The 17270-nt window shown below is 40.7% G+C and overlaps 1 protein-coding gene across 1 annotated transcript in view; it reads left to right on the top strand.

The window, feature by feature from the left end:
• PDIA4 (protein disulfide isomerase family A member 4) overlaps positions 1–17270 on the top strand; it is a 52886-nt gene that overhangs the window by 11927 nt on the left and 23689 nt on the right. Inside the window, exons 4-5 of the mRNA XM_089654528.1 lie at positions 3534–3672; positions 7420–7625. Of these exons, the coding sequence (XP_089510654.1) occupies positions 3534–3672; positions 7420–7625 (345 nt within the window). The remainder of the gene's footprint in view (positions 1–3533; positions 3673–7419; positions 7626–17270) is intronic.

The raw sequence follows: 17270 nt of genomic DNA, 5'->3' as shown, positions 1-17270 counted from the left end.
TCCCAATACTCCCAGGCAAAGAGAGCCCTGCTGCTGAGCAGAGTCTAGCAGCCGCCTGTATGCGGTTTCCAGCTCCCATTTCTGAATGGCTAGAAACTCTAAATCTTCCTGTGCCCAAAGCACTTCCAAAATGTTCAGCATCTGGTCTCTGTAATCCATGATTTCCTCCAAATGCCACTGCAGATCACTCCCAAAGTTTGGGTCCTCTGACAGCCTCCAGAACAGCCAAAGCCTTCCATCGGTCGGTCATTCGCTGTCCAAGGGCACACTTGAGCTACATACCAGTGGAGGGCTCTGTAGCTCTTGTCCAGCTGTATCTTTCAGGACCAGCCTGCTTAACTCGGCTGTCTATTCCGTATGTCTATTCGTGTGGTTGTTCCCGCAATGACTGCACCTGTACATTTGTACTGCAAGCAGTACCTTTTGTCAGATGGAGAGAATTTTTTTTTCTCTGGCGGCGAAGCTCTCGATCTAGCTCTTCCTTCCAGAGTTGCCAGCGGACAGAATCATACCATCCCAGCAGGACCTGCATATGGCTGGTCCTCTGTGCAGCACTTGCATCCCGCTGCTGTCAACCAAATGCAACGGACCACCTGGCACCTTGCCTGGATGCTTCCATCAGAGAACTGCTTCCTCACCGCTGGGACACAGGACAAAGGTATTATAGCTGGGCATTGTACCCAAGAACTAGACGATGCTAGCTTAGGTGCAAGCTGGAACTCTTTTATTGAGCAGAAATTCAGGTTTTTATATACTTCAGAAATAGGGCCAGTCCCCATATGAGCAATAAAAACAAACCACTACACATTGGGATAAACATCCCACACTGATTAAGTAACAAGGTCAAGTTGACACAGGACTAATCCCATCATGTAGGAACCTCCCAGCAGGGGTGTGGAAATTAAAAAAAAAAAAAAAACTTGTCCGAGGGACCAAATCGGGGTCCCAATCTACTTGTCCCTCCATGACAATCCTACTTGTCCTGGAAAAAATGGATATTTTTAACTAAAACTGTATTTAAATAAGGTATTTTTATTGATCGGAAGAAGGGTTGAGGTGCTTTTAGGAATGTCTGGGGCTTTTAAACATGAAAGGGGCTTTTTGGTGATTTCATGTATTTTTTTTTTTTTTTTTTTTTTTTTTTTTTTAAAAATTGTGCTGTTCACCTTCTCCTCACTAGCAGGGAGGGGTGAAACCCTGCAGTGTGATGAGCACCGATTGAGTGCTCTTCAGGAAATGGGAGTGTTGGGCTCTCTTTACACTTAGCAGAAGTGCGTCTGCTGATCGAGTAAATCAGGCGCCGGCCCCATGAGAAATTAAGGAAGAAAAAAAAAAATCAGGTTGGCCTCGCACACGGCAGTACTTGGGCGCTCAACACAAATGAATGCTGAGAAGCCAAATCAAGATCCGGTGTCCGCTCCATTAATCGCCATAATTTTTATGTCTCACGGTAATTGCACATCGATTTTTCAAACACCTTTTTTGGGGGGGAAAATATACCTTTTTAGTGAATTTTATTGCATACAAACACAATATACTACACAACTTTTTAATGTAAAAGATGTTACACCAAGTAAAAAGATACCGAACCGAATATGTCACACTTGAAAGTTGCGCATGCCTGTGGAATGACGCCAAACTAGGGGACCTCAAATTCTCAGTAGGTGACGCTTTTAAACACCTTTTTACAGGTTACCTGTTTAGAGTTACACAGGAGGTCTTGCACTAGAATTATTATTTATTTTCTCTGAAGTTTGCGACAATACCTCACAAGTGTGGTGTGATCGCTGTTTACATTTGCGTGCGGGAATTACATGCGCGTTCACATTTGGGCGTAAGCACGAGGGAATAGGGGTGCTTTTAATTTTAAAAAGTTGTTGTTGGTTTTTTTTTTTTTTTTTCTTTCATTTAATGCCATGTAAACAAAGAACCTTTTGGTTTCCAGGCTATCAGAGAGGGAGGAACACCATTGGTTCCTCTGTCTCTGTGTAGTGACACGATTGTTGTCAGCCGCAGCACTCCTGGGCTCTGCGATTGGACAGGAGATCCCAGGAAAGGCACGAGGGGGGCAACCTTCTGCCACTGGAATCACTTGAATCACTTCTGCTTAGAAGGGAATAACTGTTGCAAAAAAAAGAGTAACGACTAACTGTAAAAAAAATCAGATGTTATATAAGGGGTATCAGGTAGGTGTCATCTTCCTCTGCAGCATAAGTGATATATGGGGTCAGAGACGTCCCCCCCCCCCCCCCCCCCCCATATAGGTTTGGAGGGTTAGTGATCAGTCTCCCCAGTAGAAGTATTATTAGGGGCCACTACAGGTGAGGGGGGAGGCGTCTCGGGCACTAGGTAGGGGGCCACTAACTGCTGGTGGATGTGAGGGCCGGTCCAGGAGTCTGTCTCTCAGGTGGAGGTGAAGCCATGTTGTCCTGGTGGAGGTCTTTTCCAGCGGACGTCGCTGTCTCTCCCCTCCTCATCCCGGCTCTCTTCCTCCTTCTCTAGTTCAGTAGGTAGACATGGCCCCGGAGCTAGTCTCCCGCGGCTCTGATCTCCTCCATCCATATGGAACTCTCCCTGGGCCGGTGCAGCGTGGACATCATACAAGGATCTGCAACAGGACTTCGGGGGGATGGAAGGGCTTTCTGCCACTTGCAGAAATGACTTGATCACTTCTGCTTAAAATGGGAATCGCCTGGAGGGGAAAAAAAAGGTAAACCCTGCTGCTTGCGCACAGCAGGGCTAACCGTAAAAGAAGGCCGCCTGCCCAGCTCCTTGAACTGCATGTCCAGGGCGTCGGGCAATATAATTTGCACATCCCTGCTCCAGGAGTACTAGCCAACAGACAAACAATAGTAGACTCAACTTAATTAACAGTGGGGGAGAGACACAATGGTAAACACATCACACCTTAATACACTGATTACAGCAAGAGACCTCAGCATCAGGTTGTTTTGAGCTGCTCTGAGTTTAGAAGGCGGTTGAAGCAGCCCATGCTGGTTTGGGCACAGAGACACCAAATCTGTATCCTGGTCTTCCAGTTCCCAGAGTCTGTGTGTTTTTGGGGAGACATGGACTTGAATCCAAAGTAACTCTACTGTAAATTGTTGTTGTTTGTTTTTTTTCTTTTTTTTTCTTTTTTTTTTGTCAAACATTGAGGCTGATTTACTAAAGGAGTTAAGAACTAACTTTTACACATGTTGAATGTGCAGTTCATATATCCTAGATATTTTTCAGAAAAGTAAAGTAAAGTACCAATGCCCAATCTGCATCTTTTAGCAAATTGGTCCTATTATGTCCATATCCTTCTGTAGGCAGCAGCATAACCCATGTGTATTGGAAAGTTTGTGCTATGTACCTCATCAAAAATAGATTTTACAGAGTTAAGCACAATTTATTTTATTTTTATATATATATATATATATATATATATATATATATATATATATATATATATATATATATATATATATATATATATATATTATGTATAATTTAAACTAAAACCCAAAGCTACTGATGATGTTGTTTTGCAGCAATTGTGGAAAGAGTAAAGGAGATATCTCATCCAGACTGGACATTGCCCCCTGAAGCAACAATTGTCTTAACTGGAGAAAACTTTGATGAAGTTGTGGATGATGCAGATATTATCCTTGTTGAATTTTATGCACCCTGGTAAGAAGTTTGGTGGTTTTCTTTTTTTTTTTTTTTTTTTTTTTTTTTTTATTTCCATTCATTAAATGGTGATATGTATGTTCCACAATTTCCTTTTTAACATTTCAAAGGAAATTAAAGTAGTACAAGGGGCAGCACAGTGGCTAAATGGTTAGCACTTCTGCCTGGCAGTACTAGGCTTGTTGGTTTGAATCCCAACCACGGCACCACCTGTCTGGAGTTTGCATGTTGTCCTGTGCCTGGTGTGGGTTTCTTCCGGTTTCCTCCCACACTCAAAAGACTTGCTGGTAGGTTAATTTGCTCCTATCTAAATTGGCTCTAGTATGTGTATGTATGAATGTGAGTTAGGGACATTAGATTGTAGGGCCCTTGAGGGTTAGGGACTGATGTTATGAACAATATATTAATGTAAAGCGCTGCGTAAACTGACAGCACTATATAAGTACCTGAAATAAATAAAGTATATGTGAGATTCAGGTGACAGTTGAGCTACTACTGAAACAACACATTTCCAATATTCAGGGGAAAAAAGAATAGGCAAAATAACATTATTGCATAGTCGGCAAACTGAGCCTTTGGTTGCAGAGACTGAGTCACTCAAGTCATTTGACTACTTAGAGGAGAGCTTATCCTTCACAGTCCGCAGATCGACTTCAGATGTTGTTAAGCAGAATGCTACTGGGGCAAAAACACTCTTCTTTCCCAATAGAAGAAGCCTAAAAAGCAGACTGCAAAGTCATCTCCATCTGCCCTTGGCAAGAATCATTTTGCTTCAGTTTGCTCTCAGCTTCTACATTGAGCCCCCCTCCCCCAAGGGTGGTCCTGTATCCAGGCATAAGGTCTGGCACTCCAAAGTTACTAAATACACAGAGCACTCGCCTGCATGAGTGCATTCCCTATATACCCTCAATGACTTGCTGTCCTCCATTTGGTACTTTCTGAATTGCTGTGTCAGGGGGGTCATAGCCCCAGTTTCTGTAGCAGAAAAGATTTCAGGGGTTTTACTCCAATCTATTCACTGCCTCAAAACAGAAATTGGGCATTTGCCCCATCTTAGACCTCAAGGCCCTGAATGTACATTTTGCCCCTGATAAATTCTAGATGGAATTAATCAGATCTGTGATTGCTTCTCTTCACCTGAATGATTTCCTGGTTTTGGTGGGCATAAAAGATGCCTACTTGCATACATCTATCTTTCAAGCTCGCCAACACTTCCTGTGTTTTTTGCTGCAGGTCCTCCTATACTACCGGTTTTGTGGCCTATCCATTTGGTCTCTTTTTTTTACTTTGGGTCATCAAGTTGCTGGCTTCAGTATTTACCTTCTCAGGCTCTTCATGTTTTGGGATACCTGTATGACTTCCTGTTAAGGGAATGGTCTTCGAGGGCTCTGGAGGACAATGTGTCTGACTATTCAGCCTCTGTGATTAAATCCCGGTGGGTGGGGCGAAACATGTCAGAGCGTGGTCGGAGTGGTGGCTGAGGCCATTTTACACACACCAGACTCCCTGGGCTGGTCAGAGTGGCGTCCTTCTCTCCACTACATAGATGTCACTAGAACCAATCTTGGATGCTGCTTCCTCTTCCCATCTCCCCTTGTTTTAGCTTGGAGTGGTGCCACAAACCTGGAGTGGTACACAGTCTGACTATCCAGACGTTAGAGTTTCGTGTGGATCCTGAAACTCTTGGTTCCAACTCATCACCTGGAATATCAGGGACATCTTCTGGACATTTCCCAGGCTGAAGCTTTTATTGCCAAAGAGAAACATCAGATTGTCAGGTCTCAGGTCTCAAGTCTGTTTTTTTTTTTTTATCCAGAAGCTGTTTCTGCATGAAGGTCTTGGGGTTGATAATGGCCTCACCCAAGACATCTCTAAGGTCCAGTCTGTTATCTTAAGACAAGTTACTTTGTCTCTGGACAAATTGATTCAATCGGTGCCACAGACCAGGTGGTCCCTGCTTAAATGGCTCCTTTGTTGGTGAATCGGACTTTGTTGTCAAAGGAATTTCTTCTCCCATCAATTTCTTGGTATTTTTGGCAATTTGGCTGGACCTCCTGGCCTTCAGGTTCAACAATAAACTTTGATAAGTTTGTATCCAGGTCCAGGGATGTGCTGAAGCAGCAGGTGACTTAGATGGACGATCATTCAGGCTTTTCACCTCAAGGATTGAGTTCCCCCTTTCCTGTTTAGGCTCTCTCTACTAGGGCAGTGAGCCCCTATTGGGTTTTTTTGGCATCAGACCTCTGTTTTCCAGATCTGCAATGTTGTCACCTTAGCTTCTGTTAACCCATTCTCTGGGTTCTACAAGGTAGAATTTTCTGCCATCCGATGCCAGCTTCGGGAGTGCTGTAGTCCGTACCCCATTCTAGTTTTTTTTACTTTGGGCCTGTTAGCAGTTGGTTGCTGCGTTGCCTACCACTCAGTTGGACTACTTTTGGACGTCCGGAGGTTTAAGACATCTCCTTTGTTGTCAATGGGCAAAGAAATTAGGATTTTTGTGTTCATTGCGAAATCTTTTTGGAGTCAATTGAAGGACATTATGCTGTCCTACTAATGGTTAGCCGACCGCTAACAAAACTGACAGAAACGGTGTTGTTTCATTTCAAACTGAATTTTACTTCTGTGAATAGTTCTGTAAAACTAATACAGTCACATAAACTGAAATTTACAATGTTTGTACACATTTCTATTACAAATGCATACAAAGAACACATTTCTTGCAAACCACTACCTACAAATCATATTGAATACATTTTAAATGTGACCTAGCTATGTATGTGACTTTAATAAACACAATTAAAGAATTTACTGGCGCATATATATATATATATATATATATATATATATATATATATATATATATATTATCTATCTATCAGAAGGAGAATGGAGAACTTCACTGGTGTTCTTCAGGAAGCTAAATGGCTTTCCAGTGGCAGACGGAAAATCTTTCTTGGGAAGACACTCCCTATTTGTGTTGAAACATGATGATATACATGTGACGAACGCGACGTCAGACCGCAGCCCTTCTCACCAAACTTGTGACTGAAGGACTAGCCAATCTAAAACCACGCTGTCACGTGCGTAACAATGCTGCACACCGATGTTCCAGTTAATTGGACAACGGTCGATGTACTGTTTGCTGTGTATGAGCACAGCAAACGGATAACAGACATGTAAGTAAATAAGTGCTTGCCAAATGTCTGGGGTTAAGCAGTTTCAAGTCTGAGCTAAAAAACAGGATTTCTGGTCTTGCACTTAGTTGCGATGGTCCAACAAGACTCTTGGTCAGCTAGATGGTACAGAGCCAACGTCCTCACTTGTCTGACTCCTCACTTGTCTGTCTGAATACAAAAGAAACACTTCTTTCTTCTACTCAAAATCTCTTCCCACAATGGACAAGCCAATACCTTATTTGGCAAAAGAATGGTTAGGCAGGGCTGAGCATCATACGCTGCTTGCATACCTGAGGGAGGGGGGAAATCGGAGGAGGGAGACTGATTTGGGAGTTTAAGAGAAACACCAAAATGCAGAAACCTGGAGCAAAATGGAGAACTGTGCCTTTCCCTGTGGGCATGATTGTGACAATACAATGTACAGAACATGTATGTAGCAAAGCAGTACCAAGAGCATGCCCAAAGACATGCTGGTAGTGTGTGGGTTTTGTTTTTTTAGCAGATGCTGTGACATTTTTGGTTACATGTACTATCTTACAACATTGATTACTGTTGGTAACTTTGCATTTAGGTGTGGACATTGTAAGAAACTTGCCCCTGAATATGAGAAGGCTGCACAGGAATTAAGTAAGCGCACACCACCTATACCTTTGGCAAAGGTTGATGCTACAGCTGAATCTGAACTTGCAAAGAGATATGAAGTAACTGGCTACCCCACACTGAAGATTTTTCGCAAGGGCAAAGCATTTGATTACAATGGGCCAAGAGAAACATACGGTAAATATCGTACAATTTTTTTAGTACTTACTACTACTTTTTCTTCTTTCTTCCTCCTTCTTTCCTTCCTTCCTTCCTTCTTCCTCCTTCTTTCAGTAATAGTTTTTGTTGTAGAATGCCACCATTGCAAATTTTAATTTTATTCTAGTTTTCTCTGATAAAATTAAAATTTCAGACATGGACACTATATATTTCCAAGTATTGGGATGCCGGCCTTTACACAAACTTTAATGGCATCCCAGTCATTGTCTGTAGGGTTCAATATTGAGTTGGCCCACCCTTTGCAGCGATAACAGCTTCAACTCTTTTGGGAAGGCTGTCCACAAAGTTTTTAGGACTGTCTATGGGAATGTATGACCATTCTTCCAGAAGTGCATTTGTGAGGTCAGGCACTGATGTTCAACGAGAAGGCCTGGCTTGCAGTCTCCCTTCTAATTCATCCCAAAGGTGTTCTATTGGGTTGAGGTCAGGACTCTGCAGGCCAGTCAAGTTCCTCCACCCCAAACTCTTTTTATGGACCTTGCTTTGTGCACTGGTGCGCAGTCATGTTGGAACAGAAAGGGGGCCATCCCAAACTCTTCCCACAAAGTTGGGAGCCTGAAATTGTCCAAAATGTCTGGTATGCGGACTCCTTAAGAGTTCCCTTCACTGGAACTAAGGAGCCAAGCTCAACCCCTGAAATAACAAACAACCTCACACCATAATCCCCCCTCCACCAAACTCTACACTTGGCACAATGTAGTCAGGCAAGTACTGTTCTGGCAACTGCCAAACCCAGACACATCCATCGGGGCTATCCCCAAACTGCTTCCACAAAGTTGGGAGCATGGAATTGTCCAAAATGTCTTGTATGCTGGCGCCTTAAGAGTTTCCTTCACTGGATTAAGGGGCCAAGCCCAACCCCTGGAAAAACAACCCCACACCATAATCTCCCCTCCACTGAACTTTACACTGGCAATCTAATGGACGTGTCTGGGTTTTGGCGGTTGCAAGGAGAACGGTACTTGCCTGACTGCATTGTGTAAAGTTTGGTGGAGGGGGATTATGATGTGGGGTTTTTTCAGGGGTAGGCTTGGCCCCTTGGTTCCAGTGAAGGGAACTCTTAAGGCGTCAGCATACCAAGATATTTTGGACAATTTCATGCTCCCAACCTTATGGGAACAGTTTGGGGATGGCCCTTTCCCGTTCCAACATGACTGCGCACATAATATAACACCTTTTTATCTATAAGCCAAGTTTGAATGAAGAGCTAATGTTTGCCTGTTCAAATATGTTGAACAGCTTCATGAGGTGTACGCATAATTTTTCACATGAATATACATAACAAGCGCTGCCTGGTCAAAACATACATAAAACACAACATTAATTAGTCCCTTGTTCACACGTTTCTTCTCATAAATAAATCCAAGTCAAATTCAAATGGATACAGGTGAACCCTTAGAACTTTGAGCACTATGAAGACCTTCACAGCTCTGAAATGCGATTTGAAAATAAACACTGTAATAGTTAAACTAAATAAGTGCATACGTATGCCCTATGAAGACTCTCACCCCTCTGAAGGGCAATCAAAATTTGAAAAAAATTTAATTGAATAAATGGAGTGAGTACATAAGTGAGTAAATGGAATGAGTATCATAAATATGTGTACAAAACCGTAATATGTGCTCAGATTAACCTAAAATTTCATGCATTATCTATGAGCCCTATGAAGATCCTCACATCTCTGAAGAGTGATCGAGGTTGAGGATAGGTCAAATCTCAATGTGCTAAAAATATTCATAAAGGTTAGTAGAAAAATTTCAAAAACAATAACAAAGTCCATATAGACATAAACCTTAATCCATAAGCATGAGAAGAAAACTCCACAATCGATGGTATTATTGTAGACAATGCTGTAAATGCAAATAAACTTGCTTCAACTGGTCACCAGAGTGCACACCACCACCAAAGTAAGGAATGGAGGCTTACCAGAAATGGAGACCCCTTAATTACATGGGGTCCCAACCAGCTTTACAATGTAGAGCACTGGCAGACTTCCCGTATCACGCCCCAAAGCATGGAACTTCCCAGACTCCAACTCGAATGTAAACTCAAATTGTAGTGCCAGACAAGGTCATGAAAGAAAAAAACATGCCTCTCCTAGTGCAATATGTATCAAAAACTTTTTTATTTGCGCAAATAGGATCCTACTTACAAACTGTAGAACAATTAAAAGCATTCACATGAACCATATCCAAGATGGCCAACAGCATGATAATGTCAGAGGGAGGCTCTGCCTGACATGCTTCGTCATCAAAAGACATCCTCTAGGGGCTACAGAGCCACCCTCTGCCATCGCGCTTTAAATAAGAAATATCCAAGCCTCGATTTGGAGCACAACCAGCAGAAACTGATCACCGGAAGTGGATGGCAGAGGATGTGACCCCCCCCAAGCCTCGGTTTCACAATTCCATTCTCTGTTTGGCTGTTATCAAAAGGAATCAACTTGCAAACCTGACCTCTACTTGAAAATCAAAAGGTTGTTCATAATGGCCAAATCTACAAAAAATAGCCACACTGACATAGGGACATCTAGGTCAACGATGTCCATATACAGTTGTGACCAAAATTATTCAACCCCCAATGCTGTAAAGGGGTTTAGGGACTATAGTGTACATTTGGAATTGTATTCAGAATCAAATCCTACAAGGACGTTGTAACTACCCAAATGCAACTAAAATGACATCAATTGTTTATGTAATACAGTAGTAAATGGTTCTTATGTGGTTTCTTCATTGCCACAATTATTCAACCCCTTAAAGACTACCACTCTGAAGAACAGAGGTTCATACAGGTGCTTTCCATCAGGTATTGAAAACACCTGTGGATGTCACCGAGCAGCAATCAAGCATAATAAGCACCAATTAGGCAGCTTTAAAATGACTGTGATACTCAGCTCCTTCTAGACATTTACTGGTGTGGTTACAAACATGGTGAAGGCAAGAGAATGGTCCAGGAAGACAAGAGAAGAGGTGATTTCTCTTCACAGGAAGGGCAATGGCTATAAGAAGATTGCAAAGATGTTAAACATACCAAGAGACACCTTAGGAAGCATCATTCGCAAATTCAAGGCAAAGGGCACTGTTGAAACGCTACCTGGTCGTGGCAGAAAGAAGATGCTGACTTCGACTGCTGTGCGCTACCTGAAGCGTAGAGTGGAGAGAAGTCCCCGTGTGACTGCTGAGGAACTGAGAAAAGATTTGTCAGATGTGGGTACAGAAGTTTCAGCCCAGACAATAAGACGCACACTGCGTAATGAAGGCCTCCGTGCCAGAACTCCCAGGCGTACCCCCTTGCTGTCTCCAAAGAATAAGAAGAGTCGACTGCAGTATGCCAAAAGCCATGTGGACAAACCACAAAAGTTGTGGGATAGTGTTCTGTGGACTGATGAAACAAAATTAGAACTGTTTGGGCCCATGGATCAACGCTATGTTTGGAGGAGGAAGAACAAGGCCTATGATGAAAAGAACACCTTGCCTACTGTGAAGCATGGTGGAGGGTCAATCATGCTTTGGGGCTGTTTTGCTTCTGCAGGTACAGGGAAGCTTCAGCGTGTGCAAGGTACCATGAATTCTCTTCAGTACCAGGAGATATTGGATGGAAACGTGATGCAGTCCGTCACACACCTGAGGCTTGGGAGACGTTGGACCTTTCAACAGGACAATGATCCCAAGCATACCTCCAAGTCCACTAGAGCATGGTTGCAGAGGAAAGGCTGGAACATTTTGGAGTGGCCATCGCAGTCACCAGACTTAAATCCGATTGAGAACCTCTGGTGGGACTTAAAGAAAGCAGTTGCAGTGCGCAAGCCTAAGAATGTGACTGAACTGGAGGCCTTTGCCCATGAAGAATGGGCGAAGATACCCGTAGATCGCTGCAAGACACTTGTGTCAAGCTATGCTTCACGTTTAAAAGCTGTTATAACTGTAAAAGGATGCTGTACTAAATACTAAGATTGAATGTCACTTGGGGGTTGAATAAAACTGATAATGCTGTGAGCACAGAAAAGACATTTGTGGTTATTTCATTATAACTGTTATGTTATATTTGTCTGACCTACAAGTGCCTCTTTAATGTAAATGTAAGCAAGATGACTGAATGATCAAAAGCAATGTCAAACTGGCCAAAACACTCAATTTCAGTGGGGGTTGAATAATTTTGGTCACAACTGTAGGAAGTGAATCCAAGCCTCAAGTTGACATTTCTATCCTTCAATGTGTAATACCAGAAGAGGCCAGTGTGAAAACCAAGCCACAATATGGAAAACAAGAGACCTGAATAATGGCCAAATCATGTATGGCCATAAATTTTCTGAATTCTAAATCGTATAAATAAATCTAATCATCCAGATCAGATTCAAAGGTTACTGCTCCAAATCGATAAAATATATGTAAAAAGGGAGGAATTTGTATACACACTGCCATCTAATGTGCATAAATAAATATACATGGCAATTAGTGGGATATACAATCTGCACTCTCTCTAAAATGTTAAATACATCAAGAGACATATCCAAGCAGGAGAATCCATACTAAGTTGTAACATATAAATGACTCTATCAAACACAATATTATTACATAAAATATGATAATGAATTTATTTTTCATATTTTATGTAACAATATTGATCTTCAATTTGATGACTTTACACACCTGACGAAGGGGCCCTGGGGGGCTCCGAAACGCTGCACTACACTGTGATGTGATCTTTCTTAAATTAGAACCCTTTGAACCTAACTGAAGATCCATGGTGTGCAGGCAAATATTTTACATTTGGTTGTGTATGCTCTGATATCCAGCTGGTGGTCACTGCAGCACCTGGTACTTTTTGAGAACCCAGGAATGTGCGCAATGGGAATATGGACTGTTATTTTATTTTCATTCACAGATCTCTCTGAATGAATAACACAGCTGTGCAAGCAGGGCATGGCTGAATGAGGCCTTAAGCAGATAATTTTTTGTGTTTCTGCAGTTTGGTACTTGGAGGTCTTGCCAGTGTCCACTTCTTCTTCTTTCTCCTTCTTTCTTCTTTCTTTTTCTTCCTTTTTTTTTTTTTTTTTTTTTTTTTTAAGACCAACCACAATAAGCCACTGCCCTCTCAATTTAGTAGCAACATTGTACTCATTAGTCCTCCAATTGGTCATTGGACTGCCTATCTTGTCTAAGTATGCTGCTGTCATCTCAATGAACTGAAGGCAGGCTGGCTGACAATTGTGCTGCTAATTCATTTAGCCCTATTAGTCTGTAGAGTGCTTTAACCACCTTTTGGTCAGTCATCTCAGCACTTTAAAAGTGACGTGCTGCTACTAAAAAATGTCAACACCTAGTTAAATCTCCCAATGGAGATTAAATCAGCAAGTGTGGTTCAGAGCTTGATTTATCCTATCCTCCGTTTATTACCTTTTTTATTACAGTAAAATTGCACAGTAATTGAGATTTTTTTAAGCTGCCTGTAAATGAGTCCTCCTTCCTTCTTCCTGTGGGGTTTTTTTTTTGTTTTTTGTTCATTCAACCTCTGACTCAATTCCCTTATCCACCCACTCAATGTGGATGGGGTAATCCTTGCTGCTGAGCTATTGTTTCTGACAGTGGGGAGACTTCCCCCACCATCGGAATACACTGATCAGTGTGGCAAGCTTTAGCGCTGATTGAGCAGGGAAAATCTGATAGGGTGGTAGATTGAATTCTGTGCAACCACATGGATTGGAATTTGTCCTGGCCCCTCTGTATCGGTTGAATTTAAGCCATGTATGGCTGGCTTTATTCTACCTACATACAAATTTAATCCTTTTGTTAGGCTAAAGATCTTAAACACTACATTCTGCTTAATGATCCGACTAAACCATTTTACAAGTTTGTTTGTTTGTTTTCTCTGTGGGTAAAACTGTATTGCAACGTAATAGAAATACAGACCCTCCTCGCTTAACGACCTATCTGTTTAGCGACCACTCGCACTTACGACCATTACGACCGTACTTTGCTAACTTTATGTTCTGTAATACAACATTCCAGTACTGTGTGTAAATTACACAACCTATGCAAATTAAGACAAGTGGAAGTTTTCAGTTTGATCTTTCTTGTTATTTTACTTATTCAGAATACTGTATTGTCAAATACTATGCATATATTGTACTACTGTATACAGTACATGCAGTTCCTCACTTAACGACCAAGTCGTTGAAACGGAACTCTGTCGTTAAGCGAGGAGTACCTGTACAATGAAATTGAAAAATATATAATGGGGAACAGCCTTTGCCAGCACATGAAGAAACACATGCACAAAGACAGGATTTGAAGTACCAACTGCCACAGTTTCCGACAAAAAGGTCAAAACTGCATCCAGTGCAGAACTGCTGATTTTGTTAGTGAGTAATGGAGCAGTGCAGGCAATCCTTCTGAGTCTTTGGTAAATCCAGCAGAACAGGTACAATACATGATTTTGGTTCTTGGCTACTGTGTGCCAGAACGCCACTTGCATATGGCTGGCAAGTAGCTGCACTCCTGAAAATAAATTCTGTGCATGCAATCAAAATTGCTCATGCAATGTCTGCTTGGTGCTGTCAGAGACACTTCGTTTTTTATTTCTTAAGATGCAATCTGCCAGCATAAAAAAACAAATCAAAAACCTCTGCACTAACCCAAATATGTGTAAAGGAAACTAATTTTGTTCCAGCTAATCACTGTTGTGCATTCAAAATCCAATACAATTCAATATCAAAATGTGCAGTGCAACTAAAATATGTGTGCAGACTCCATTACAAATGTACCAAAATATCTAACTCAATGAAATGAAAAAAAATCTAATTTACCAAAAACAGTGCTTCATAACTAGAAACCCCCTTTTTTAAAATTTTCATATATAGTGATAAACAATTGAGTACTGTCAGTGATACTTTTTTATTTGCACTAACATACAATTTTCAAGACAAGCTTTTGGGGTATGTCCCCTTCTTCAAAGTCCAAGCGGTACTACCTCACAAAGTTTTAGCAGAATATTAAAAGAAACCATCTCCTGAGGGGGAGAAAAAAAAAACACACAAATGTACACAGCCTAGTTATAAAACTAGGATTAGACTAGAGAGAAGACCAAGCTAAAGCAAAGACTGGGGGGTGTTTGGGACAACACTCACAGAGGAGGTCGTAAAACTGTTTTGAGTGAGGAATCCCATGTCTAAATTAAGGCTGTTCTCTCTTGTATCAAATAGAAATATTGTTAGAAATACTTCATTCAAAAGTTTTCCTTTCCTGGATAGTTTTTTGCAATTTCCTTTTTAAGAACTAAGATATTGAGGTCTTCCATAGTGTGGTCCAGTTGTGTGAAATGGTGTACCACAGGTGTGCAGAAGTCATCTTCTTTATGTTCCTTGATGGTATGTCTGTGCAAATTCATCCTTGTTCGCATATAGTGAAAAAGCGTATATAAATACATGCACATGATCATATTGTACGCAAATGTAAAAGTCACTACAGTCCCAGAATTTCTTTCCTCCAAACAAGTCATGTTTGCTGACATGCATACGTCATGCTTGCTCCATACAAACTTTCTGATGTGCTCCAACACCTCTCAATGCTGCCTCTTACCTCCAAGGCTTGACCCACACAAAGGTAAGGTCAAACAGGCTTTTGCAACACTCTAGGTATAACTGCCAATATTCACAGTGGCTAAATGGTTAGCACTTCTGCCTGGCAGTATTAGGGTCGTTTGTTCGAATCCCAAGCACGGCACCACCTGCCTGGAGTTTGCATGTTCTCCCTGTGCCTGCATGGGTTTTCTCCGGGTACTCTGGTTTCCTCTTACACTCCAAAGACATGCTGGTAGGTTAATTTGCTCCTGTCTAACTTGGCCCTAGTATGTGTATGTATGAATGTGAGAGTTAGTGACCTTAGATTGTACGCCCCTTGAGGGTTGGGGACCCTCAAGGGTTGATATGAATGTATAATTTATATGTAAAGCGCTGCGTAATGTATAATTTATATGTAAAGCGCTGCGTAATTAACAGTGCTTAAAAGTACCTGAAATAAATATTCCTCCAATCAGCTTGTTACAGCGGAGTATCCCTCTTAAAAACGCAGAACTCCAATCAAATCCATGTAAAATACAAAGCAAAAAGGATCTCAAGATGCAGTATCAGAGTAACTAATTTTTGTTTCTCTTAAGAGATTAAGAACACTCACAAAAGTAGTGCACTTGTAACATCTAGTGCACCAGATAGATCGCTTGTTTAAAATCCAATTCCAACGCGAACACCATCCTTAAGGATACATATCCCTGGAGTAGTGTCTAAGATGACCATAGTCACACTTCCGAGCATGACGTCACCTTACCCCCACCTGCTGACGCATTTCGTCATGTGGTCAGTGACTTAATCATAGGTAATTTTATGAGTGATTGCTATATATATATATATATATATATATATATATATATATATATATATATATATATATATAATTTTTTTTTTTTTTTTTTATATTGAGGTTGTACACATTTTAATTGCGTTGCACTTTTTGATATTACATGTATGGTACATACAGTATGTGTTTGATCCACAGTAAAAAAAATACATTTGCGTAGACCGAGTAAAAGGGATCCATTTCCCTTGTGTTTTTGTTTAAAACACATGTATACATTTCTAGAAAAATTTTACGCAAAAAAGTAATTTTATAGGAGAGCCTAATATAAGGCAAGTATAAAAAAAAAAAGTTACGTTTTTTTTTATTTTGAAATATGTAATATAAAAAAGATCTATGCGGCACTTAATTGGCGACTGAAAAATAGAAACTTGTGTATCCAGTGTATGTATACTCTTTATAAAGAATGTAATACACAAAATATGTATATTGAAAATGCATTGTTGCATAGTGAATATGCTTAAACTTCACTTTGTAAAGAATACCCAATAAGGTGCAATAATCACAGCATTTTTGTTTGCACATGATTGGATGATAGAACTCATTAGAGCTTCACCGCATTCACTAAACTCCAGGGAAAATGAGTGCAACTGCACTTGCAACGTGCACAGTCCTATTTTTACCTTTTAGTAAATCAACCTCCTACAAACTTTAAATATTAACATCTATTGTGCATAAAAAAAAAAAAATTAATGTACTCTATGGATTCTGCGGCCATCATTTTGAAAAATGCTGAAGCAAGGTGAAAAATAGTCAGATGCAGCAGCTGTTCTAATTGATCTTAACTAGGTGCACAGCTCATACTGGACGAACTATATGTACTAAAAAGCAGAAAATGTGTAGAGGCAGATTGAATTGATTAGTTTAGTTTTAGTAATGGATAGTTTAACGTAAAATATATTTTAAACCAAACCGATTTTTGCCTTTAACACTGTCTGCTTTTTGATACATGTTATAAATTCTGTATAATAATATATTACATCCTGTATAGGTTCTGTACCTAGTTTGCATTTGTGATTGGTATAATTTTTAAACCATAGATTAAAAAAATAAATAAAATTGGGTTCGTACCAGGTGTTTATATGAGAAATTTCAGTAATTTTTTCATGTAAACTTTTATATATATCTTTTTAATTTGTGTATTTTCTTTATAACAATGTACATGCATTCAGATACACAAGTTTCTTTTTTTTTT

The sequence above is a fragment of the Staurois parvus genome, unplaced genomic scaffold (genome assembly GCF_062004578.1).
Source record: "Staurois parvus isolate SC_StPar_1 unplaced genomic scaffold, SC_StPar_1.0 ptg000772l, whole genome shotgun sequence".
Lineage (NCBI taxonomy): Eukaryota > Metazoa > Chordata > Amphibia > Anura > Ranidae > Staurois > Staurois parvus.
This window is presented reverse-complemented; position numbering and strand designations above follow the sequence as displayed.